This window comes from Cryptomeria japonica, chromosome 6 (genome assembly GCF_030272615.1).
Source record: "Cryptomeria japonica chromosome 6, Sugi_1.0, whole genome shotgun sequence".
NCBI lineage: Eukaryota > Viridiplantae > Streptophyta > Pinopsida > Cupressales > Cupressaceae > Cryptomeria > Cryptomeria japonica.
The window spans coordinates 420,752,800-420,778,909 of record NC_081410.1 but is presented as its reverse complement, the minus strand read 5'-3'; the positions used below and the strand labels follow the sequence as shown (position 1 = coordinate 420,778,909).

The window sequence follows — 26,110 nt, the reverse complement described above, 5'->3', positions numbered from 1 at the left end:
ATTTAGGAGGGTGAATGATGCATTCAACTTGAAGCTGGCCAGTGAGTTGTAGGGAGATTTGGGCCAAAGTATTTCTCCCTACTCCAAGGCTATTCAATTGGTGAACAAGTATGGAAGCGAGTTTATCCAGTTTCAGAGATTCACTTACATCAAAGTTGGAGGATATGATGGACTTCCTCATAAGCTGCCTAAGTATGTAGAAGATAAGTTCATTCTCATTGAGATTTGTAGGCAAGTTACAAAGGTCAACAAGAGATGTTCTGAAAGGAAAAAGGCATGTATCCAATTCCCCATTGGGCTTGGATATTATTAATGTTAGTCAGTATGATGCTCTCAACTTCAACATATGCGTTGAGATTCAAATTTGACAGTAAAGATTTTGTGAAGAACAATTTGCAACTAGACCTGGGTTTCATCATATTCCTCACATGGAGGATTATTGGGCTGAAGTTCTGATGATTATGAGGTCAGAAAAAGAAATTGGATGAGGATGACCCTGCAGCAATTGTTAACTTTCAGATTGGACTGTGATATTAGTGGTGTTAAGGATGATGAATTTAATTTGGTTGACCCAATCTACACCACCCACTTTCAGATGCAACTTATTGTTTAAATAGATTGGAATCTCAAGGAACCCAAGGACCTTGAAACAAGAACTGCCATAGTCCTAAAAAGGATTCAAATTTGACTAGCAAAGAAGAAGGCAAAAGCCTCAAAATTGTATAACAATGAAAAGCAAGAGGTAGGAGGACAAGGTAATCCAAGCCATAAAAGAGTCTCTTCATCAAGTACAGTGCCAACCCAAACCCAACAAACAGTTGCACAAGGAGGAGGTGGAGATGGAGAAGAGAAAAAGCCCATAGGAGACTTGTAGAGATGGTCCACCCAAGGACAGAAGGATGGAAAAACAAACAGTGAAAGACAAAGCAGCGTTCCAGGACTCGCCAAGACTCCCTGGCGAGTCCCGAGCCGAGTGACCCTAGCCGAGTCTCAGGGACTCGTGGCTCTCCAAGACTTGCTCTAGGCAAAAAACACTAGAAATTGATTGTTTTGCCGAGTTCTGCCGAGTTTTTGCAGTCTCCTGTCGATTTTTTGCTGAGTCCCAAGTCGGGTCAACCTTGCCAAGTCGGAGTCTTGTTTCTATGAGACAAAGAGACCAAGAAAGGGACTGAACAAGAACAAGAAATAGAGGAGGTGAATCTTGATTCATTTGACTAATAGCCAGACCCCTCTCAAAATGTGGTTGACAAAGCTGCCTTGATAGGTAAATCTCCTCCTTCCTTTCCCTTCAATTTACAAAATGTTATCAAGACTCCACCATTGAGGAGAACACTACATTTTTCATCTCGCGATTCTCAATTATTGTTGCGGATGGCACAACATCAGTTGTCAAATTCCTCCTTCCCCACATGGTTGGAAAATAAATTGTCAAAAAAAGAGAAACAATACCAGTTAGTTTGCAAGAGGATAATATTGTAGAGCACCTGTTGCAAAGATCTCCTAAGCCCAAAAAGTTGAAGACCACCTCAAGGTTTATAAAGGACAGTAATTCTATGAACTTGTATGCAGAAATTGCACATTCCTCTATCTAGAAGGAGCTTGGTCTGGCTGCAGTAGCTGACTGCAATATTGCAAAAGTTGATTTGGGTCCCCCAAGCAGAGATGGGGTTGTTCATAATTTCTAGGTTATTGCTACAAGATAGGTTGAGACTCCTGAAAGAGATGAGCAAGATAAAGATGAATTGGAGAAAGCTGTGGATTTGCTCACAAGCTGCCTGAAGTCATTAGTAGATCCTTCACCCCAATCTATCTGTTAGGCAAGTTCTTCCTTTGACCCCAACTCTGCAACTGGAAAGAAAATGGTCAACGAGTTTCAGAAGGATAGTTCCTATGGCAGTATTTCCCATGAATGGTTGAATCTTTTGAAAGCTAAAGGGTCCCCTTTTATCGAACGGCTAAGAAAAGTTTATGATAATTTGATTTTGGTGAGGAATGCTATCAACACTGATAGATATAGCAAATACTAAACAAGAAGTGTAGAATCCAGCTAATTCTCCTTCTAATCCAGGATTCTTGATCAATAAAGAATTTGATGTCTATTTCCAGACAATGAACCAGAATGTTCAGGGAATCATTTTCCATAAAGGAACCAACAAGAAATATCAGGATTGTGCACTCTATGCAGCAGATACACTATCACATTTAGGGTGTAACAGAACAACTATTAAATTTCTTTACTTACGTTGGACCAGATCAAGTAAATCCTGAATACTCACTTAACAAGGAGATTGTCACAAGAATTATTGTCATATAGTAATTGTGGGGAAAGAAAGATTCCCATTTTAATCCATCTGTCTCTATTGCTGCAAGTTGACCAAGAACTTAAGGAAGTCCTAGATATGGGTTTAGATAAGGCAACAACTGATCAAATTGTCAAAGGTACAAATGATACCACATGCATGATGTGGATAAAGAGCATTGAGTGGAAGGTCTCCTTTCTAAAGCAAAACATCAAAGAGCAGAGTAAGCTACTAAGGGAGTACAACCTTGTCTAGGCAGACCTTCACAAATAATTTTGAAATATAGGATGCCAACTGAAGGACAATGCTGGCAATGCAACATCAGATGAGTTGAAAAAAGAGTTCCAGTAGGTCATTGATGCATTGTCAGTTGAGTAGGCCTTAAATAAAGAAAATTTGAAGAAGTTGGCAAGAATTAATCCAGCTCTGGCATGGTATGAGAGTCACCCAGCCAGTTTCATTGCTAAGATTGATAGCATCTGTCCCAACAAGGCTCTCTAGAAACTGAGGACCAAGAACATGAGCATTCCTCAGCATACAGAGATCTGAGTTGTCACTCAAGCATTGAAGAACTATAAAGCATGCATGGCAGCCACCCAGCAGGTACCAATGGATCGAGCAAACGAGGGTACAGGACCAACCACCTTAGCAATAGCTATATGTTTATTTTTAATCTATTAAAGCTTGTAATGTTTTAAATGTTTATGGTTCTTTTAGAGAATTGGTTTCAAGGCTCTCATCACTGCTACATTTGAAAAACTTTAACTATGTAATTGACGGTGTAATGTCCCCAACTAGGAGGCTGCCAATCTCCCAATAGTCAATACCCATTACTTCATATTATCATGCCTTAAATCAATTTATTAAACTAGATAACCATATTGTTGATAGTATAATTGATAGTGGCCATATTCAACCCCCAATTCTTACTTCCTTTCTAATTCCCAACCCTAGATAGGGATTTGCTTGCCTAGGGCATGATGACACCACCTCCATAATTTGGCCCAGGTTTCAGGAACATACATCCAGACCATCTTTGGGGCTCACCTAATTTGGGATGGATTTACTCCGCCTCTCCCTAACAACATCATGCCTCTCCTTGGGGGGTTGGGTGGTGGGGGCAATAGAAATGATTAAATTATTGGGCTATGAATATGCTAGTATCTTCTGCATGATGAATATATGCATATATCAATATCATTAGCATAATATAAACACCAATCATATTGTAATCAATATTCCTAGTGCATGTATGTAATCGATATTCTTAAATACTTGGGAAACAATATATATAATTATATAAACAGATTGATATTATAAGATATTAGCTTCATACCAATCTGCTATCACAGAACTGTAATGCCTGATCTTCTCCTCAATGAGTATGGACCCTTTTATATCCTTTTTTTGATCTGATTCTCTGATCTTTCTGATGGTTGCCAGATAATATATAGTCAATTCTGATTCCTTCGATGCCTCAGATATTTTTATTCTATTTCCTTCATCCTTTTTTCTCCCTTCCCTGTTGTTGTTACTCCCTCTTTATATTCTTAGAAGAAGACAAAGAGTCACCTTTCCTATTAAGGGAATCATCCTTTAGAAAAGACATACCTTATCTTATTTAATCCCTGTGGTTGAGGGCCTTCATAATCCTTGTTAATAAGGTTTGCTTTATCTAATGATTTTCCCCACTAGGATTGTTATTTCCTCAGGTGTTTACATATATTAATTATTTAACACACTAACCACTGCATTATACTATGTGAATCAATGTCTACTAGTGTTCTTGACTAAAGCGCTGCCTCCTTTAATCATTAATTGTTGCTAATCCCTGCTATTAGCATAGGAGTTAATCAAGTCTTATAGAAGTTAATCACTGCTCTTAACATAGAATTTGATCGTTGTTATCAAAGTTAAGTTAATCACTACTCTTGACATTTTAATTGCCGTCTTGCCTAGGATCACTTCATAATGATCTTTATTGCTATTTACTAATGAGATTAAGACTGCTGTTAATCTTGGTCTGATCAGCAAATTGTGAAGTCTTACGGAGTAAGACAATTTTCTGAATTTATTAATGATGATGAATATGTTATAGATGTAATCCTAATGGGTTATGACAGACAGACATTTAAAGGTGTTAAGTTCTTTCAAAATTTTGTGATCAAAATAGAAGAGATGGAGATATGATCTGAAAGTTGTATTTTATCTGCTATAGCGTTTTGTAAAGATGCACCACACTTATCAATTTCGGTATGTGCATCCTCCTCAATGTAAGCATGCTATATAAGTGGATGAGGGGTTACGTAGTGAAGAGATATTTCCCATGTGGGAAGACACATCTCTTCCCTACGTACCTCTCACCACAGTATATAAACTAGTCACAGTTTACTTACCCGATCGGAAGGAGTGTGACTTGTTTGAGAATCGCTTTACCACCTAATACCATGAATGGTGTAACCGTTGGTCAAACACGATAAGTTAACTTTGGTTTTATTTATCATTAGTTAACGTTAACATATTAGTATATGTTATTAAATTAATATATATATATTAGAAGCATGAAATAGTACAACCGACGTTACAAAATTAACACTCCCTCTTAACTAGGGAGGACACATTTCATGTTAGAGAAAACATCACAATTCATCCATTGATTGTGAAGAGAGGAGATATCACACCATAGTGATATTCAGAGATATGGTTCAACAATGAATATCAAGTCTCATGATACTCACCATAACTCATGTTATCAAGTAAGGTATGTGCACTGGCATCAAGTCACATGATGCCTACCATATTGATAATGATTTCATGGCATGTCCATGAATATTATGTTCATAATATTCACCATGAAGATCTCTATCATAATTATGGTTTATTTAATGATATCAACCAACAGATATCTACCATAATATCTTAGAGATATATATACTATCATGACATGTCCACGGATATCAAGTCACATCATGATATCCATCAAGATAGTTAAATTGATAATTGTAAAATTGTCACCTTACAATATCAATTTGAAACAAGTGTTCATTATTGAAAAGTCGTCACACTTCAATAATGTTCACAGAAGGCCTGTGCAGTCATGGAGTCACACACATGACAAATAAAAGAGTTTACACACTAAACATCTTTAAATATATTAGTATATCAGACTAAATGAGACTCTATCTCAAAATTAAATAACATTTTCAACCATAACAAGTTTATCTCTAAAGTGTTTAATCTTGATCCTGGAAAGAGGCTTGGTAAAAATGTTTGCAATCTGATCACCTGTACTAATATAATTCAGTCGGATCACATTCTTTTCCACCATATCTCGAACATAGTGATAAGGAATCTCAATGTGTTTAGACTTGTCATGAAATACTAGATTCATTGAAAGCTTGATGCATCTCTAATTGTCACAGTAGATGACAGTAGGATTTAAGGGCTGACCAAACAGTCCTACAAGCAATTTTCGGAGCCATACAACTTCTCTTGCTCCCATGGAGGCTGCAATGTATTCAGCTTCTGTAGAACTCTGAGCAACTGAAGACTGTTTTCTACATATCCATGAGATCATTCCTAATCCTAAACTGAAGCAACATCCTGATGTGCTTTTCCTGTCAACTATGCTTCCAGCCCAATCAAAATCAGTGAATCCATGTAGGTAAAGTTCTACATGTTTATATTTCAAACCAAAACCAATAGTTCCTCGAAGATATCTCAGAATATGCTTTGCAGCAACAAGATGTATTTCCCTGGGTTCACACATGAACTGACTTAGTGCATTTACAGCATAACATATATCAGGTCTTGTGTTTACCAAATACATCAGAGATACAATAATCTGTCTGTAGAGTGTAGGATCTGCAAACTCAAATTCTGCAGTTGTTTCCTTTAGCTTGTGCAGATTTATCTTCATAGGTGTGGTCATGGATCTACAATCCAACATTCTAAATCTCTTGAGTATATCAATGGTGTATTTTCCTTGATTAAGGATTATACCATCTGCCTGCTGCCAAACTTCCAATCCAAGGAAGTAGTGAAGAATTCCTAAATCTTTCATATCAAACTTAGAGGATAATTCTTTCTTACATCGAGAAATACAATTATCCTCTCATGTGATTAGTAGTTCATCAACATAAAGAATAAGAATTAATAATTCACCATTGATTACCTTGTAGTAGAGATTTGGATCTGCTTCATTCTTGAAAAAACCTAATTCCAAGAGATAGTGATCAATTCTTTCATACCATCCTCTAGGGGCCTGTTTCAGTCCATAAAGAGCTTTCTTTAATCTGCAGACATGTGATTCAGCCTTATGAATCACAAAACCTTCAGGTTTCTCCAAATAAACTTCTTCTTCAATCTTACCATTCAGAAAAGCAGTCTTGACATCCATTTGATGGACTTTCCATCCTTTAGATGCTGCAATAGCCAAAACTGCTCGGACAGAAGTGTATCTGGCAACAGGAGCAAATGTCTCTTCATAGTCAATACCTTCTTTCTGTGAGAAACCTCTGGCAACAAACCTTTCTTTGTGCTTCTCAATGCTGCCATCTGCTGCATGTTTGATTTTGAAGAGCCATTTAGAAGATACCACATATTTTCTTTTAGGCCTAGGCACAATATCCTAGACATCATTTTTCAGAATCGACTGATACTCTTCTGACATAGCGTCTTTCCAAACTTGATGCTTGAGCGCATCTCCAACACAGGAAGGTTCTGCATCAATGATCTCACTCACCAAGGTAGTATAACTGGAAAATAGGTTAGGTCTCTTACTTTCTCTGAAGGTCCCCTTTGGAGCAGCATAATTTTCAGCTTCTTGAAGCATCTTTTTAGCCCAAAGTTGTCTCTTCCTAGTTTCGGGATAATTTTCTTCTAAAGGTAATCCTTGAACTTCATGCTCAACATCTTCAGGGTCTCCCTCTGAATCTCAGGGGTGGAATCCTCATCCAAGCTTGTAGGAGGATCTTGGTGTTCTAATTCATTAGAGCTTTTGGACCTTCTGAATGCTATGTCTTCCTCAAAGATGACGTCTCTACTTAGTTCATTTTGTCTTTGACCAGGTATGTAGAATTTGTAGGCTTTAGAGGTTTCACTGTACCCAACAAATACTCCTTTCTTTCCAGAAGGTTCTAACTTTGACCTCTTTTCTCTGGGGACATGAATATAGACTGGACACCCAAAGATCCAGAAATGACTTATGTCAGGTTTGTTGCCAGTAAAGGCTTCTTCAGGGGTTTTATTGTCAAGAAGAGAATGAGGACATCTATTTAGAATGTACACAGTTGTCCTAGATGCTTCAGCCCAAAATGAGGTTTCTATATTTTGGTCAAACAACATAGCCCTAGCAGCTTCTACTATAGTCCTATTCTTTCTTTCAGCTACCCCATTTTGTTGTGGGTTATAAGGTACAGTTAACTCCCTCTTAATCCTAGCATTTATACAATAATCTTTAAACATATCAGAAGTGTATTCCCCCCCATTGTCTGTTCTTAAGGTTATGATTTTCTTACCGGTCATATTTTCTACAAGAGCTTTGAATTCCTTAAATTTAGAAATGATTTCTTCAGACTCTTTGTACCTCAGAAAATATATCCAAGTCTTCCTAGAATAATCATCTACAAATATTACTTAATATAAAAATCCCCCTAATGAGGGTATAGACATGGGTCCACATAAATCAGAATGAACTAATTCTAATACATTTTTGGATTTACTGTTGCTAGAATTAAAAGACCCTTTAGTATTCTTTCCCAAGGCACACCCTTTGCAGGCTCCTTAAGATTTTTGAATTAGCTTGGGTAAGCTGATCACCATCTTCTCTATCTTAGGTAGGGCATGGAAATGAAGGTGCCCTAATCTTCTGTGCCAAAGTTCATTCGAATCTGGAGTCTCATGAATCAAGGCTAGAGGTGGAGTGGTGCAAAGTCTGTAGAGGCTCCCTTGTCTTACTCCAAAAGTGTGGGCTTTCTTGATGGTGGAGTTCTTTGGCCAAGCATGTACCTTTCCTTCCATAAAGGTTAATCTGTAACCCTTATCTTCAAGTGCAGAAATTGAGACAAGGTTTCTCTTTATACCAGGTACAAATAGAACTCCAGTCAGCTGTAGGGATATGCTTGACTTTAGGTTGATATTGCAGGTTCCTATTCCGATAACTGTATAATTTGAGTCATCACCAATTGTCACTTCTTCATTTGAACTTTCCACAAGTGTATCTAGGTGCTCATGAAATCCAGTGATGTGTCGAGATGCTCCGCTGTCAATCACCCATGTGTTGAAACTGGAGGTGACTTGACTAGAGAGGGCCGAGTAGAAGACTAGCTTCTCGGAATTACTGCCTTTCTTAATTTCTGCCATTGAAGCTTATTGTTTGATCCTATCTGGACACTTCATTGCGTAGTGCCCATATTGGTCACATCTGAAACATTGTACTTAAAAAATGTCTCTCTTCTTCTTTGAAGATCTCTTCCCATTTGAGCTGTTGTCCCTCTTTCTCTTAAAGTTCTTCTTCTTTCCATTCTTGTGGGAATTAGAGTTTAGAACTTGAATGTCTTCATTACCATTGTTTTGTTTTATTCCTCTTGTGACAAGCTGAGATTCCTCTTGAATGCAATCGGTTTTCAATCTATCAAACTTAGGAAATTTAGAACGAGCATTGATTCCTTGAATGAACGATTCCCATGAGGTAGGAAGTCCATTTAGGGCCATCATAGCAAGTTCTTTGTTGTCTACTAGATGTCCAATAGTGGATAGTTGATCCCTAAGCTCAGTGATCCTCAAGAAATAGGATGTAACTGTTTCTCCTTTATTCATCTTCATATGGTGTAGTTGATTCTTCAGGGTGAGAAACCTGCTAGTGTTGTTGATTTCATAAATGTCAACTAGTACTTTGAACATCTGAAAGGCCGTCTCATGTTTAGAAATGACTAGTACAATGTGGTCTCTTACCGAATCCACAATTATCTTAAGGGCCTTCTCACTGTCCTTGCTCCACTGAATTGTCTCTGTATCATCAGAGGGTTCAGGAATTTCACTTTTGACATGGGAGTTAATTTTATTTTCTTTCAAAACAAGCATGATCCTAAATTTCCAAGATACAAAATTTGATGCTCTGTCTAATCTATCTTCAAACCTAACTCCGGTTGCCATTAGGATTATGGGAATGTGATCTTAGCAAGAGCCTGGTGAAAGTTTATGAGATCGTTACATAATTTTAATATGATCTTCCTTAACTTCGCTCTGATGCCATGTTAAGTTCTTTCAAAATTTTGTGATCAAAATAGAAGAGATGGAGATATGATTTGAAAGTTGTATTTTATCTACTATAGTGTTTTGTAAAGATGCACCACACTTATCAATTTCAGTGTGTGCATCCTCCTCAATGTAAGCATGCTATATAAGTGGATGAGGGGTTACGTAGTGAAGAGATATGTCTTCCCATGTGGGAAGACACATCTCTTCCCTACGTACCTCTCACCACAGTATATAAACTAGTCACAATTTACTTACCCGATCGGAAGGAGTGCGACTTGTTTGAGAATCGCTTTACCACCTGATACCATGAACGGTGTAACCGTTGTTCAAACGCGATAAGTTAACTTTGGTTTTATTTATCATTAGTTAACGTTAACATATTAGTATATGTAATCAAATATATATATATATATCAGAAGCATGAAATAGTACAACCGACGTTACAAAATTAACAAAAGGGTCTGAAATTTTGATTGCCAATACATTGTGGTGTATCTGTGCGCATATGAACTTGAGTGTAATACTTTGATATGTATTCATAAGTCTGTGTTCTTCAGTAATTATGTGGTTATCTTTTTTTCTGTGTAAATGTGGTATCTATCTGTTGATCATTCATTTCCTTTCATATTGTGATGAAAATTCAATTTGAAGTTATATACCGTTCACTTGTATTTCAATCTTTGTGTTTAGATACTTTGTGAAATTCTTTTTATTCACAATCTTTTTGATTTCCAAACCTGTGCATTGAGTAGTTGTTTTGAAATCTTTTAATTGTATCAATTCTAACAGTTGCATTTGTGTCATGGCTATGCACAAATGTTGGTTTTCCTTTTCTACTTTATGTTTAAAAGTTAACCCCCCTTAAAATCTAAAAATCCAAAAACTAAATCACAATTGGGAGCTGCACCTTATTTAAAATTTAGAGGGAAGTTAATTAATATCTTAACCAACTGTTTGTTAATAATTTGTTTTCATTGTTGGGCAAAATAAAGTAATAAAAATCAATATTTTAAGAAGACAAGTCTGTTAACCAACTATGTGTTAAAAGTTAAAACATTTCAAGTGTAATGTTTCTTTTATTTTGATATTCCTGATTTTTGCCTATGAGCAACAATATTTACTCAAAATGAAATAGCTCTATCAAAGCTAAGAATTTATGATAATATTCAGATCGATAAATCATAGCACAATACTCAAAATCAATCATATCCTGAATTCTTTGGAAATACTTACAAATCTGCTGAATTAGATGATTCATTCTTAACTCAATGGTGACAATACCAAGGGTTTTCATCCTTATCTTGCGAAAGAGCATGAAAGGGTTCTCATCCTTCCAACTCTTAGCCATCGTAGACCTTGGAGAGATTTTGTCCTCCTCAACCAAGATTTGGGTTTTTGTCCAAACTTAATAAGAGCATGAAAGGATTTTCGTACTTCCAATTCTTGTGAGCTTGGAAGGGATTTCGTCCTTCCTATTTGCAAGACACTTTCTCTTTATTGATATTTCTTGATGGATTGATGGGTAAATGCTTGAAATGATGCTTCAATAATTTGATGCTTTTAATGAATTGACACTCGAATGAATTTCTGATTTGATGATTGTTTGCTAGATTCCCTTATTCCCAATTGATAATTGAATGATTTGCTGATTCTATGCTTGAATGTTTGATGCTTGGATGATTGATGTTTGAATGATTGATATTAGCTGCTTGCTGGTTTGTTTGCTTGAATGAATTGATGCCTGAATTCATATCCTCTTCTTGAGGGAGTTACCACCTTTCACCATTACTGCCTTTTGAAAGAGTCACAACTATTTAGTCTTAATTGCAATCCAAAACTGGGCAAAGGCATGATTGTCCACCCTCACCAAAGATTGCTTGTTCTCGAGTAAGGTCGGTTTTAATCTGTCAAGTCAAATCATTTGCCAATACTAGGATCCCAAATCAGCTTTGGAGGTTTGTAATCCCTAGATCCTCTTTGTGATGTAATTAGCTTCTGCTACGTGTTGATGTGTTTTTTATGCACATGTGAACACAGAATAAAATACCAAGGTATCTTATCCTCTCTTGAACAAAGTTTCCCCGACTGCTGAAGATCTCGCCGAAGGATCAATCGAAGCAACTCCAAGGTTTTGATATGTAGGGTCTCTACATGTGGATAAGCTCTTGCGGTATGATGTGATTTTGCTGGAATCATAAGGGGACTTACATTTGATGACCTGAGCGTCTGATTTACTTTGGATATCACTGGAACGTGGGTCTTTACTGATCCTTGATTTTTAAAAAAGGATAAGGGTTGGAGAAGGATCTAATTCTAAGACTAAGAATGTAGGAGCAATGGATGACCTTTGATGAAACTTTAACTAAGTATTGCTTTGACATGCTAGGATCATCTCCACAAGGTTAGTGCAATCTTCTAAGGATAGCTTTATGATGTTCAAATCACCGCTACAAGCATGGGCACCGTCAGGTTGATGCATATCAATGAAGAAGCGATAATTGAAGTTAAGCTTAAGCTGAATGATTCCAACTGACTACACAAGACAAGTTTGCAATCAACAAACCGCTAGTAGTATGGATATACAAATTTCACCATCGATCATACACATTTCTTCCACTCATCTAATAACATGAAATCAAATTTGAGAAGTATAGAGACCATGCAAATTGTTGAATCGACACATAGAATTCACCATTTCTTCAATGAAGTTTATAAGTCTTTTGCAACAATGTCTTGGCAACAATCTTTGCCTTCTCTTTCTACTCTACTCTAACTATTTCCTACTCTCTGACTATTCACTATTAACTCACTATTAACCCTTACAAATGAGGAGCCAGGGCTTTATATAGAGAACCCCTTTACAAACAGACGGCTCTGATTGACTTAGAATTGATGGCAAGGATTACAGGATAGAAACCCTAATTAGGGTTTGTTACAACAAACTTCCTTAGCCAATTAGAAAATTACATTCTCGGAGCGAGGACCAATAGGAAGCAGGGGTAGGTACACCGAAGTTTGTGCCGCCTCCGATAAATTAGGTACATTGAATCTGGTCCTGCTGAGGTGGACCAATCCGACTGGAGGAAAAATGACTGGGATGCCACCTTATCTGACGTTTGTGTCTTGGTTGATCCTCCTCTGTCTTTGACGTGATGAATGATGTATCTCCTTTACTCCCATGTGCTTGATGAGGCCTCCTCGCTGTCAAGTTTTCTTTCTCTAGTAGCAAACCTCGCGTTGAAGTACTGGCAAAGCCTTTCTTTGTCATCTTGTGGTTCCTTAGTGTGGCGAAGTGAAGGTTTTGGAGGTAGCTGGCAACTCCTAGAACACATGTAGTCCACCTTTATGCCTTTGGAATGTCCTTGATGACGATGGACTAGAACAGGTCGTCCTTGTCTTGATCTTCTTCCATCTGCAAAACAAACCAAAAGGTGATTAAGGACACATAATAAATTCATTCAACATCAAAATGAAGCTTGCTCAAAATCCTTCCCAAGGACAGGCCCTAAAAAAATTTCGCTCTGGACCTTTGGAAGGGTCAGGAGTGAAATTCTTGATTAAGCTCAAATTCCATCATTTCTCCACTCCAAAATGTCTTCCAAGGCAAGCATACACTAGTCTTCTCTCCACCAAGGCCTGGGAATCCACAACTTGACCTTCATCATGAGCAAATTAGGTGAATTTGAGAATTTCGCTCTAGACCCTTTGGAAGGGTCAGGAGCGAAATTCTTGACTTGCTTGTTTTCCTTCACCTAAGTCTACTCTTTTCACTTTTCATACTTGGACTTTCATTTTTGAATCCCTCTCTCAACATGACAAAACTTGCTTGACCCTCAAAATGGCTAGAAAGGGGAATTTCGCTAAGAATCATGGCCAAGGACAGGACCTATTTAGGATTTCGCCCTAGACCCTTTGGAAGGGTCAGGAGCGAAATCCTTGTCCTAGCTCAAAAACTTCATTTTTGGTGGCCAAAATCCATCCAAGGGCAATCCTAGGGGTCCTTCCAAGCCCAATCTACCTTGATCCACACTTAGCTTGACACAAAAATGAAAGGAAAAGGTGGATTTTAGGAAATCGCTCTGGACCCTCTTTGGAAGGGTCAGGAGTGAAATTCACCTTCTTGAGCTTATTTCATCATTTTTCCACTTCAATTCACCTCAAAGGTCAAGGAAACGTTACTCCATTCCTCTCTAGGCCAAAAAAAAAAAGCTTGACTTGATTTGCAAGGGAAATATGTGATCTTAGGAATTTCGCTCTGGACCCTTTGGAAGGGTCAGGAGCGAAATTCTAGTTTTTGCTCAATTCCTTCACATTTATTGATCACTAGCAACTCAAAGTCATTCCTAAGGACAAATCCAATCCTATCTCACCCTAAGCCACACTTGACTTGGCACAAAATTGGGAAAATAAAGTGGTTTTGTGGAATTTTGCTCTGGACCCTTTGGAAGGGTTAGGAGCAAAATCCACATTCGAGGCTTGATATTTCATCTTTTCAACTCCAATCTTCTTTGCAAGGCAAATATACACCACTCCACTTGCATCCACGCCATAGGACCCAAGGTCTTGACCTCATCTAAGGAGAAAATGGGTGTTTTCAAGAATTTCGCTCTGGACCCTTTGGAAGGGTCAAGAGCGAATTTCAAGTTTTAGGCTAAAATTCTTCATCTCCTCCACCTTTAGTCACTCCCTAAGGTGAAAAACATGTCAAACACTTCCCAACATGCCTTAGAAACTAAGAACTTGATCTGAACAAGGAAGAAATTGAGGTCTATGGGGATTTTCGCTCTGGACCCTTTGGAAGGGTTAGGAGCGAAATCCATGTTCTTGGTTGGTTTCCCACTTCCTTCATCCAATTCTCCTTCAAAATTGATCGAATTCAAGCTCCTCTCTTCTCACTTAAGTGAATTTACCATCAAATTAGCTCAAGACAAGGTCATTTTCATCATTTTAGGCAAGATAGGGGGTCAAACTAAGGATTTTGCTCTGGACCCTTTGGAAGGGTCAGGAGCGAAATTCTCCTTCTAGGTTGATTTCCATCATTTCATCGCCTCAAACCTCCTCTCCAAGGCAAATATGCATCCAAGTCCTCCAAACCATGCCTTACAAGTTCCAAACTTGGTCAAGTTAAAGAGCAAAATAGAGGAAATATGAATTTTGCTCTGGACCCTTTGGAAGGGTCAGGAGCGAAATCCATGTCGTAGGTCAAAATCTTCATTCCTCAATGCTTTCAATCACTTACTGAGGCAAGAACATATCAATCTACCCCCACCATGTCCAAGGAACAAGGATGTTAGCCCAAACAAGGGAGAAAATAGTGTCTAGGGAGAATTTCGCTCTGGACCCTTTGGAAGGGTCAGGAGCGAAATTCACATTTAGGCTCAAATCTTGACTTCATTTCTCACATTTCTTCATCCAAACAAGTGTTTTGCCCTCAATAATCCCTGGGATTGAGTTAGTTCTAAGTTTGGGTCAAAGTAGAATGTCTTATGGAGAATTTCGCTCTGGACCCTTTGGAAGGGTCAGGAGCGAAATTTGACATTTTGGTCTCTCCGTCAGGATTCATATATGGAATATAACATTTAAGTATAAGTTTCTTATACTTTAAGTTATATTCCATATATACTGTCAGGATGTTTGAGAGTGGTTTCGGACTTCCAGGAGTTATAATGCAAAATCTAATTTTTGGAGGATTCTTCAATTTTCCAGACTTAGTCAAAATTCAGGATCAGGATGACATTCCAGACTTTATCACTCACCAATTTGACCTAACTCAGACCTTCAAAGATGATATTCACTCACCAAGCTTCATTGACCTCCTCAAACTCAAACAAGACACAATTAGCAACAAGAGCAAAACCTTGTCTTAAGGAAGACTTCCAAAAATGACCCTAACCCGGAGCATCCACTGACCCACCTTTAGCTAAAACAGAGCCTGCTCTCTTAGTGATCCCTCTGGCAACACTCAGCATGCAAAGGCTAATAGACAAAACCCTAAAAGACCTAGAAACAAACCCCAGAAAGCAAAAAAGTAGGGGTCCCCATTTGCAATGGGGCGATGTGTGAATACGTCACAACACTACGTTATTCTGATATTAGAGTATGAGGACAATTTACTGTCTAGTATTCTTCTGGCTTGCGTACTTGTATTTCCCAATGACTCTAAATAGTGAAACCAAGAGTTGGAACTGGCAAGGTCCATATTTTAAGATGAGTTTTCTTTCATCCTCAAAGAGGAAAGTTATCTTTCAATTGCATGATATCAATCTGAAAACCGATTTCCCTTTTGACATCAATTGTATATGCAAGAAACTGCTTTGGTTGGCACGACATTTCCACAATGTCAGGGATATCTCTTCAAGTCAAGGCAAAAGGGTGAGCTTTACACACATTAAGTGAGAACTACAAGCGTTGCACACATGTATGACCTTGAATGTAATGTTCCTTTCTGAAATTTTCAACTCTCCTTTCATATGCATGGTATTACATTTTGGTCTCGAAAAAGAAGAAGAAAGATTGGGTTGATGATGTTAAATGGTATCATACACTGTCACGATTTGGAGGAATACCCAACTGTTTTTGTTAAATATATTTTCATTTGCCTATCTCAATTTGTGAACTGTGATTCCTTCTAATATATTCTAATATGAAGGTAGTGATCAAAATAGCATCAACGGTCAATTTGTGAACAACATAGCAATGCAGACATGGGTCTTCTACACATATCGAATATTTGTGTGGGCTCAGTCCCTTAACAAATTGGTAATGATTAGGGGTGTTTGTGGACTTGTGATGATTGGCTCTTGGATATGAACTACTTATGACCTGAAGTCCAGAAAAAAAAATGGACAGCAGCTTAAACATTGAAGTGGATAAATTAGTCATAATATCTAACAGCTTTTGCAGTTGCAACATTGTTTTCTTTCTTCAGTAGTTCATTGCTTAATATTGGTATATTCTTCTAACATTAATGAACACAATTTTGAATTTCAAACATTTTGACTTGCACTAAATAATCATTAAAATTGCTACAATGATGGGAATGATGGAAGTTATCCATTTTTGGGGAATTATTTTATAGTAGTTAACCTCAGATTTTGTACTCCAATTTCAAGATTCCATTTTAGTATATTGGCAAATTTAACCATGGAAGTAATTAGAGAAGATTTTCTTGTCAATGTATGTTGTTGCTTATTGGTGAAATGTTGGTTATCTAGGTCCTGACATTTGCTGATATGGAAGGTGGGGAAACATTCGATCCATCATTCCTTGGTTCTGCGGATGAGGTTGTAGAAGAGCGAATTGCTGATGATGATGCCATTTTGATTAAGGGACCAAAGAGTTCGAGGGCGGTGTGTAAAATTATTTATGATGCTAAATGCTGAAGTTGTTTCTCTGAATGATAGGATGTTTCTGTTCCTTGATGTATTCTTAGGAGTGTGAAACAGTGTGATAGAATGACTAATTCTGATGAGCTATTTCATATACTCGTTTGATGAATCAGGTTTCCATAATTTTAAGAGGCGCTAATGATTATATGCTGGACGAAATGGAACGATCAATACATGATGCCCTCTCTATTGTGAAGAGGACACTGGAGTCCAACACTGTATGATTCCTGCATTTATAGTATCTATTGGTTCTTGCTGGTGTTTTCTATCTTCTTAATTTATGTGTTATGATATATCTTTTTCTCCCATTCCTTGTTTTCGTAAGCCCTTATATTATTTGGCTGGAATTTTTTGTTCTCAACAGGTAGTTGCTGGCGGTGGTGCTGTTGAAGCAGCTTTATCTGTTTACTTAGAGAATTTGGCAACCACGTTGGGTTCTCGAGAACAACTTGCAATAGCAGAGTTTGCAGAAGCTCTTCTAATCATACCAAAGGTTACTGCATAACTGTTTTCTCTGAAAGGTGCTTTTATACACAATTTTCTTTTTGATGTAAGCCATTTTATTTGAATACAATTTTATTTTGTATTGCAGGTTCTTGCAGTCAATGCTGCAAAAGATGCGACAGAGCTTGTTGCAAAACTTCGTGCATACCACCATAGTGCCCAAACAAAGGCTGACAAACAAAACCTTTCAAAGTATGAGGGATAGCATTGGTTGTTTTTTATAATTATTATCTTCGTCTCTATGAGCAGTAGGCATTATTCAAGTATAGCTGTTAGATGCCATTCAACATTGAAAATTTAAGAATTTGTTTGCTTGGATTCCTGTTTAGAACTTTCAATCCTAGTTTTTACTAATATATGTGCAGTTATATGGTTATAAATACATAACTGGTATATCTCAAGGGAATCATTATTATTACAAGAATATTTTTGCTAACAAATGCCCTCATTGTAAAAATTTAAGATTCACTAATTTAAACGCAATTGTTTATAAATGTAATTGTTTATAAATGTTTTCTAGTCAACTGTGTAGATTTGGGGTTTTCTCAAACAAAATTTGGGTAAAGATTTGAGGTGAACGCAGTTAAATTAATATGATTTTTGAAATTTTGTGTAAAACTAGTTTTGTAAGTGTTCCTAAATGCTTGAACTTTTGATGCCTGCAAACTTTTACTGAGAAAAATCCCAGGATTCTTTAATGCTGTCCTTATCTTAAATATTTTGTGGAGTTTCTTCCTCATGTTTTTTTTGCTGATTGATTTGTAGCATGGGACTTGATCTTATAAAAGGACAAGTGAGAAACAATCTTGAAGCAGGTGTTCTTGAGCCAGCTATGAGCAAAGTTAAAATCATACAGGTTTGTGAATTTGTAAGGGATATATATGATGTTTTAAGGAAAGTTCAATTGTTTGAAATTTGTCACCCATGGATTTAACTAATTTTATTTGCTTGCAGTTTGCAACCGAGGCTGCTATAACAATTATGCGAATAGATGACATGATCAAGCTTTACAAAGAGGAAAATCAAAACGAAGGGGACTAAACACTGCATTTTCTATTGAACAATTTTTGTCGTTGTGTGATTTTTTTTGTTGTTGCACACGACACTAGAATGGTTTCTGAAGTCTATTTTTAAAATTTTAATCATTCTTTTATATATATGTGCCTTTTGCAATTTTGCCAGAATCCAGTTTCTGTTTTCAAAACCACTTTGGCATTTACAAGATTTCTTAGGTGTGTATAGTGGGTATTTGTAAGACTTCAATAGTAAATCAACAAATGAAATTTAGGCAGTTGCAGCTAGCTATTTCCCTAGAGTTCTTAGTTGCATATCAGCTGGTGCAACGTAGAATGTATACTTCAAACATATTACCGTATTAGCTGGTGCAACGCACAATGTATACTTTGAACAAATTAATAATAATATTTTGCAATTAATAGTGCAGAAATAGAACAGTGATTACCAGAAGACTTGTAACTTGACCCCTGGAACTTGTATCTCGTATCAGAAACACATTGCTGTCCTGAAGACCTACATGGACTTGTCTGCAGACTTTAGGAGACTTGAAGTTTCTTTGTGCCACCTTTACGACTCCTATAAGCATCCCTTAAAAATGAGAAAACTTCTAATGGATTTTATGGATTTTTTTTTTAGTGCTGATATGTGGTTGACAAAAATGAAAAGAATTTCATTTTGATCGTTTTTAAATATTGTGTACTGGTACTTGTCCTTATCTTGTGGTAACTATGGAAATACAATGCGAACATGACATGTTGAAAGGATTGGAGAGGTCAAACAACCAACCAATGTTTATAGCATGGCTAGATTATAGTGACATCTCAATATTAATTATGATCAATTCTCATTCTAATCATATCCAATGATATCAAAATAAAAAAAAATACTAAATCACAAGTGCCTGGCTCTCCCAAAAGGATAAAGTTGGGTCTAATTGGTTATTTTCTAATGAATGTTGATGTGAATGAGTTTGATCTCTAGTTTGCATGTTTAGACCAGTGAACACCCATTTTTAATAAATCTCTCAAACAAAATTTAGTGGAGGGACATCTAGAACAAATTAAAGAAGGTTTAAATTCTTAAGGAAGGTACCTAATTTGTTCCATTGCAAGAACTACCACTTTAATGTGACCTTCCATTGCAAGAACTACCAATTGCACTTTTCAAGATGGTGTGATTGGTGGTAGTTGATACCCATAAAATGCAACAAATGTAAGAATCGTGGAAGTATGGAAATGTAATACCATTATTTTGCTTATGACCACCATTTAATTCATTGGGATTGATTATCAATTCAAAGCAGCAAAGGTAACCATCAAAGAATTTGATAACAATCTTAGTTTTCTTGTGAATTTGATAACATAAAGCATAATCATATGTCTATTTTGTGGGCCTATCTACAACACCTATTAATATTTTACCTTCAAATTTTGACAACATGATGAAGAAATTCACCAATATCTACCCTCATTAGCTAGGAATGGATAAATGTTGCAAAAGACTCGACATCTTGACAATCTATTTTTGTTTTGTTAATACAAAATAATTTGACAATTTTTTTTCTACATTGTCTTCTTCAAGCCTTTCCAAAAAGAATCTTGCTTGAGCTTGTGATATTCTTCAAGAAGCTTGAGTGTTGACAAATATGAGATGCATGTGTAGACACCTATATAATGTCATCTTCACCTTCATCTTTTTGTCCTTGCCAATCAAGTACACAATATCTTTTAATCATTCATTTTATCATGTCAGCATCTAAGCACCTATTCATCACCTAGGACTTTATCATCTAATCATCCATTTCATCAAGTCATTACCTAATCATCTATTAATCAACTAGAATCTTATCACCTATTCATCACCTAGGACACACTATTACTTAATTAAATTCGGCTACCATTATTCATAAATTTAAATAAATTATTACTCTTTTTTTTGCAAGCATTGATTCATCTATTCACATACTATTCATTAATTTAATATTAATTTAAGACTTCATGTGGACCAATAATTTAATTAATTAATTTTTGAATTATCAAATTTGATCTCACCTAGTTGGCTACTTAGTGTAATTAGTTCACTCAAACTTACTTCCAATCACAGTCACCAATCTAATCCACTTCACTCATTCATGTAATCAATTAACAATTCCATGCAAATAATCAACTCCCCTTGATTCTTTTATGCACTCATTTTACTCCTCCATGCAAGCAATTAACTCATCAATCACATTTATCATCTCCCTAGTTAATTTGAGTTGAGGATTAATAATTATTTTAACTAACAACTAACAAAACTATCAACTCTCCCATGCTCCCCACATCTCCTCACGAGTCTCCCAAATCATGGACCAGATTTGATAATCTAGATTGAATCCTAACAATACATCTATTTCTCTTGCAAATCTACAAATCAAACCCATTTCTCATCATTTCACAAGCATTCATTTTTACAATAAAATTTTATCAGTTTGATGTATTGAGAGTGCTAAGGTTATGCTCGTGAATTTTGCATGTGAAATTTTCAGTGTTTGATTTATTTAACTTCAATGCTATTTCTTTTATTTGTTTTTGTATGCATTCATTTTGGTGAACTCGATGTGAAATTACACATATATCATTTGTACTTGTAAGTTTGATCTCATAGGTTTGCGTTTCTTTGAAATGGTCTTAGGGATTAGATTTTTATAAGAGTTTTGTATCATGAAATTAATGTCACGATTGTGTCCAAGGAGGTTACTTTTTTGACATATAACTTCAATATGAAACTAATGAATTTTTTAAGGTCTCTAATTTTTTAGTATGAAAATATGTACTAATGTACGGGGAGACACAAGGACAGGTTTCAAGGACGGGGGGACCAAGGGCCTAAATCTAGGGACGACAAGGGGACGATGGAGGGACGACAACGAAGTGATGGTGGGAGGGTGGTGTTGATATAGAAAGTTGATATTATTTTGTGACTCTGCAAAATAATATCTTTGTGAGTGTCCCCTGAAAGGCAAACTAGTTTTCATGAAGTTAAAAGTTGCAATCAATATGTAACATGTAACATATAGCAAGTGTCCCATAGGTGTCCCCGCCAGAGGTGGCGGAAGTGATGGTGCTATGTGGGGACATTTCCCCCAAGTCCTTTACTCTTGAAAATGTCCCCCTACAAGAGACACGAGCTTTTTTTTTTTGGGGGGGGGGGGGACACATCTTTGTAGAACACTGCTAATGTGTATGATCTTACCACATTTTAAAGGGTTTGACATATGACTGTAGCAAGTGACGCTCTATCAACATTATCAAAGCCACAAACACATAGAGAATTAAGTTGAATAAGAGAATAAGCCCAACTTATCATGTTTAATAAGTCAATGCAACAAATATTAATGCTTACTCATTATCAATTAAGGTATGTCTTACCTTGTGTTCATTAATACAAATGGGTGATCATGAGGGGATCATTTCTATTTCAAACCACTAAAGGAAGCAATTCATCTTATGAGAACATTATTGTAGACGACTAAAATTAATTAATTAAATATTTAATTAATTTAACCTTTCTACATAATTAATCTATTTAATTATGCTTATTCTTATTCTTCTCAAAATTAATTAAATCATTATAGTCCAATAATTTATTTGCCAACAAATTAATTATTTTCCCATTCTCCTAAAGTCATCCAAATTATTAATTCTTCTAAAATTCTTTTTAATTAATTAATTATAATTAATTAACCCAATCACGTGATTCTTACAAATCACTTCTTCCTAATCTCCACTTAGTCTAATTAACTCTTCTAGAAGCATGATTAACAATATCCCCCAATTTTATATTCCTCCACTCATTCTCTCTCCCCATGTCACATACTCCTAACTTGTCCACTTGCACTCTAATCTCTCATTAATCCATCTAATCACCTCTCTTAATCATTTGTGCAATCCTAATCTTCAAGATTACAAGTCAACCACTTGCCATAAATGGTTTGTCCCCTCCACCTTCCAAACCTTAAATGCAACCACTTTGGTCATGTCAAAGGACTTCAAATCCTTTGCACAATTCCATGCCCTCTTTTCCCGAGGAATTTTTAATTCCTTTCATCCTTTATTCTTTCTATGTAATCTTCTATTTGAGAATTTTTAATTCCCTTGTCCCTTCCTAGGGAATTTTTAATTCCCTTTATTCTTCCAATGAGCCTAGAGATCTCTTCCCCAAGCACCTTGAGGAGTGTGGAGACAAGAAATGCCTTTATGGAAAATCTCTTGATCTCCACACCTTGTCCTCTCAATCCTTCCCATCATTTTCCTTCAATCTCCACCCTCCATTTCAAATCAATCATGACCCTCCATTTTGGCCTCGTCCCCTCATTTCCATATCGCATCCTTGTCTACTTTGTTGTTGTTGTGTAGTGGAGAGCATTCCACATCATAATCTAGGAACCCATCCAAACAAGCAAAGGAGGGGTGCACTCTTTGCTTCATCAAAGGTTCAAACCGAGAAAGGAGGCAAGGTATAGCTATTTCATTTGCATATTTATGTTATTTAGTAGATTTTATGTTTGTTTATGCATTTGGATGAACTAACCCCTTTCCTCATCTCCAATAATATCCTTTGGTTTAGCAGGAGGAGAAACTACCTTTTGTAAGGCTTCTTGAATCAATCCATGCTATGAAGGTGAAGTTTGAATCAAGTCCCAAAGGGTAATCTTAGCAAATGGTGCATGAAGTTGTTCGCAAGATTATGTTTTCTACCAACATATTGCTTAAGATGAGTGGGGGCGAAGGGGGGAGTAAGGGAAGTAAGAACATTGGAATTTTGCTTTTTGATTTGAGTGTTATATGCATGAGCTATGTCAATAACATACTTTTGTGCTAGTTGTCTTCTCATGTTTGTTTGTATGATTAGAAACATGGATTATATTGACATGAGGTGAATTGGGCCCTTTTTTTCCCCATGGATTCATCTTTAGAATTGAGAGCATCAAGGAACGTGCTAATGATGTCATCCTCTTGCTTCAAAGTATCTTTATTAGTAGGATAAACTTTGGGAGAAGGATTAGCAATATCCATCAATGCTTCATCTCTAAGAGAGATACCATTTATGTAAGGTAAAGTGACATTAAGGAAGGTGTTTATGATAACATCCTCTTGCTTTAAGATATTCTCATGGGATGGGAACATTTTTAGAAGAAAGGTCAACATCGTGCTCCAAAAATCCATCCTTAGGAGGGGGAGTTTTAAAAGAAGTGTTAATAATCTCGTCTTGCACCAAAGTGTCCTCATGGGTAGGAGGATCCTTAGGAGAGGGATAGAGAGACATAAGGGAGGCTAAGCCACTATCACATGTATGAAATACATGCATCATGTAACTAACTAAATAGAAACACGATGGAAACAATTTGCTTTTTTAATTGATGAATGATTAAAGAGATAACAATGTTCAATTTTTATGTTTATTTTAGCAGTGAAAGTACATAAAGAATGAATGCATGCATCTAAATCTAACAATTACATAGAACAATCAAATCTTAAATTAAAAATAAGAACCTATACAAATGTAAGAAGAGTTGGGTTCACTAAAATGTATTGTAGGGAAAGAAAGACTTACTAGTCTAAGCATACAAAGTAGTCTCACTAATGATGTAAAGAACTAGGGCTAGAAGGTGAAAGTTTGACAATGAACTACATAAACAAGCAAAAATAGAATTGATAAGCACAGAACAAACCTAGATTTGGAAAGCGGATGCAAAGAGAAACCTATCATAGAAATCTGAGTTGAAACTGGGTGGACATTGTTGCAAGGCATTTTTGTCAAAATTGATAAATTATTGAGCACAAAGATTAGATTTGATATCCTGAGACTCTGCACTCTCAACCTAGCAAATTTTAGTCTGAATAGGGAGGACTATGGTGCTAAGCATGCCAATTGACATAGTCTAGGTGTTTTTTGCTAAAAAAAATTCAGAACATTTGTCTCTATGTCGTGAGTGCTCTTGTGCCTTCAATCTAAGTCTGAAACCTATTTTTGAGCTTAGATCTGCACACAAGAGGAGAAAAATGGTGTTTGGGGGTTGTATAGGGGTTTGCCTTAGTCAAACCTGTTGTCCTCATTTTTGTTTTCAAAAATGAAGGACCATTACATGAAATTTTTGTGAAAAAAATGAAAAAATTTACTCTATGGCACGCTTCCCGAGGTAGAATTTTGACTAATCCTTGGACTGGCTTAATCCTCAGTCCATCCTCGAACTACGTTTCGAATTTCGTCAAATTCTGGGTTCGTTTGCTATGTCTTTCCTTCAGTCGGGTTTTAAAACCCCAACTGCAGGTGGAGAATTTTCTTCAAACTGCAAGTTTTAATGATATTCATTGTTTTGGTCTTTGTAGGGGAATTTTTGACCAATTACATGTGCACTTTTATTTCAAAAATGTTACCTGTAATTTATTTTAAATTTTCCCTTTGTTGTTTTTATCTTTTTATTGTTTTTTGGTCATTTTTAGTTAAAATAGGGATTTTTTGGCTCAACTGCAAGTAAACTTGCAGTTTGGTCAAAAAACCCCTACTTTAATGGTTTTCACATGTAATAGGGATTTTAAATCCCCATTACATATGTGCAAGTAAACTTGCAGTTTGGTGAAAAAACCCCTACTTTAATGGTTTTTGCATGTAATAGGGATTTTAAATCCCCATTACATATGTGCAAGCAAGTATAACTTCTTGTAGGGATTTTATTTCCCATTTACAAATATTTAAAACTTGCAGTTTGCTCCAAAAAACCCGATTTTGCCTTGTAAGTGAAGAAGTGACAATTTAAAACTTGCACTTTGGTCCAAAAAACCCGATTTTGCTCATAAAGTGCATTTTTGACATTTTAAACTTGCTATTTGGCCAAAAAATCCCGATTTTGCCTAACATGTTGAAAAAGTGAAATTTTAAACTTGTCATATCCTCCAAAAAACCCGATTTTCATTGTTTCATACATTTTAAACTTGCTATTTGTTCCAAAAAACCCGAATTGCAAGGAAAAACATGTTTTTTGAAGATTTTTAGCAAATTTTTGTGGAGATTTTTTGGGAGATAGAAGGCGTTTTGGATTCCTTCCTATTTCCATGCATTTTTAGACACCTTTCACGCCACATGGAGGTTAAGTTTGCTGGTTTTTAGGTTTATAACAGCAAACACGTTTTTGCTAAAAAACCACGTTTTTCTTCATTAAAAATGCCACGAATCAGCAATGTTATGAATCGTTTTGGCTTGGTATGCTAAGGTATTGAAGTTAGAAAGAGTCTTGGCCATTTTCCATGCCATTTCTCATGCATTTGCTGCCACGTTTTTCAGTTTTTGCCATTTTTTCAAAAACGTGGCTAGGGTTTTGGAATACGGTTAATTTCTTTTTAAGAGATATTCTTCTTTATTTCAAAGATTGATTATCTTTTGGAGAGGCATTTTCACATTGGAGCAAGGTAAGATTTATTTTCTTCTTGTTTCTTTTTTCTTGTTTTCTTGTTTTTTCCTTTCTAGTTGTAAATTTGTAAATGGTTGGTTCTTCCCCAAAAATCAGATTTTGTGAGAGAGATTTTCCCTTTTGTAAAGCAATTTTACAATTGCATTGTTCTTCCCCATTTTCCCTCTTTACTTGTATTCGGGATTTTAAAT

General features: G+C 36.3%; 1 protein-coding gene across 2 annotated transcripts in view; it reads left to right on the top strand.

The window, feature by feature from the left end:
• LOC131038883 (T-complex protein 1 subunit alpha) overlaps positions 1-18,888 on the top strand; it is a 43,458-nt gene extending 24,570 nt beyond the window's left edge. For both annotated transcript variants that reach the window (XM_057971454.2, XM_057971445.2), the window contains 6 exons: positions 16,775-16,909; positions 17,062-17,166; positions 17,313-17,441; positions 17,541-17,644; positions 18,218-18,308; positions 18,407-18,888. In XM_057971454.2, coding sequence (XP_057827437.2) covers positions 16,775-16,909; positions 17,062-17,166; positions 17,313-17,441; positions 17,541-17,644; positions 18,218-18,308; positions 18,407-18,493 — 651 coding nt within the window. In that variant the 3' untranslated portion in view covers positions 18,494-18,888. The remainder of the gene's footprint in view (positions 1-16,774; positions 16,910-17,061; positions 17,167-17,312; positions 17,442-17,540; positions 17,645-18,217; positions 18,309-18,406) is intronic.
• Positions 18,889-26,110: the final 7,222 nt, after the last annotated feature.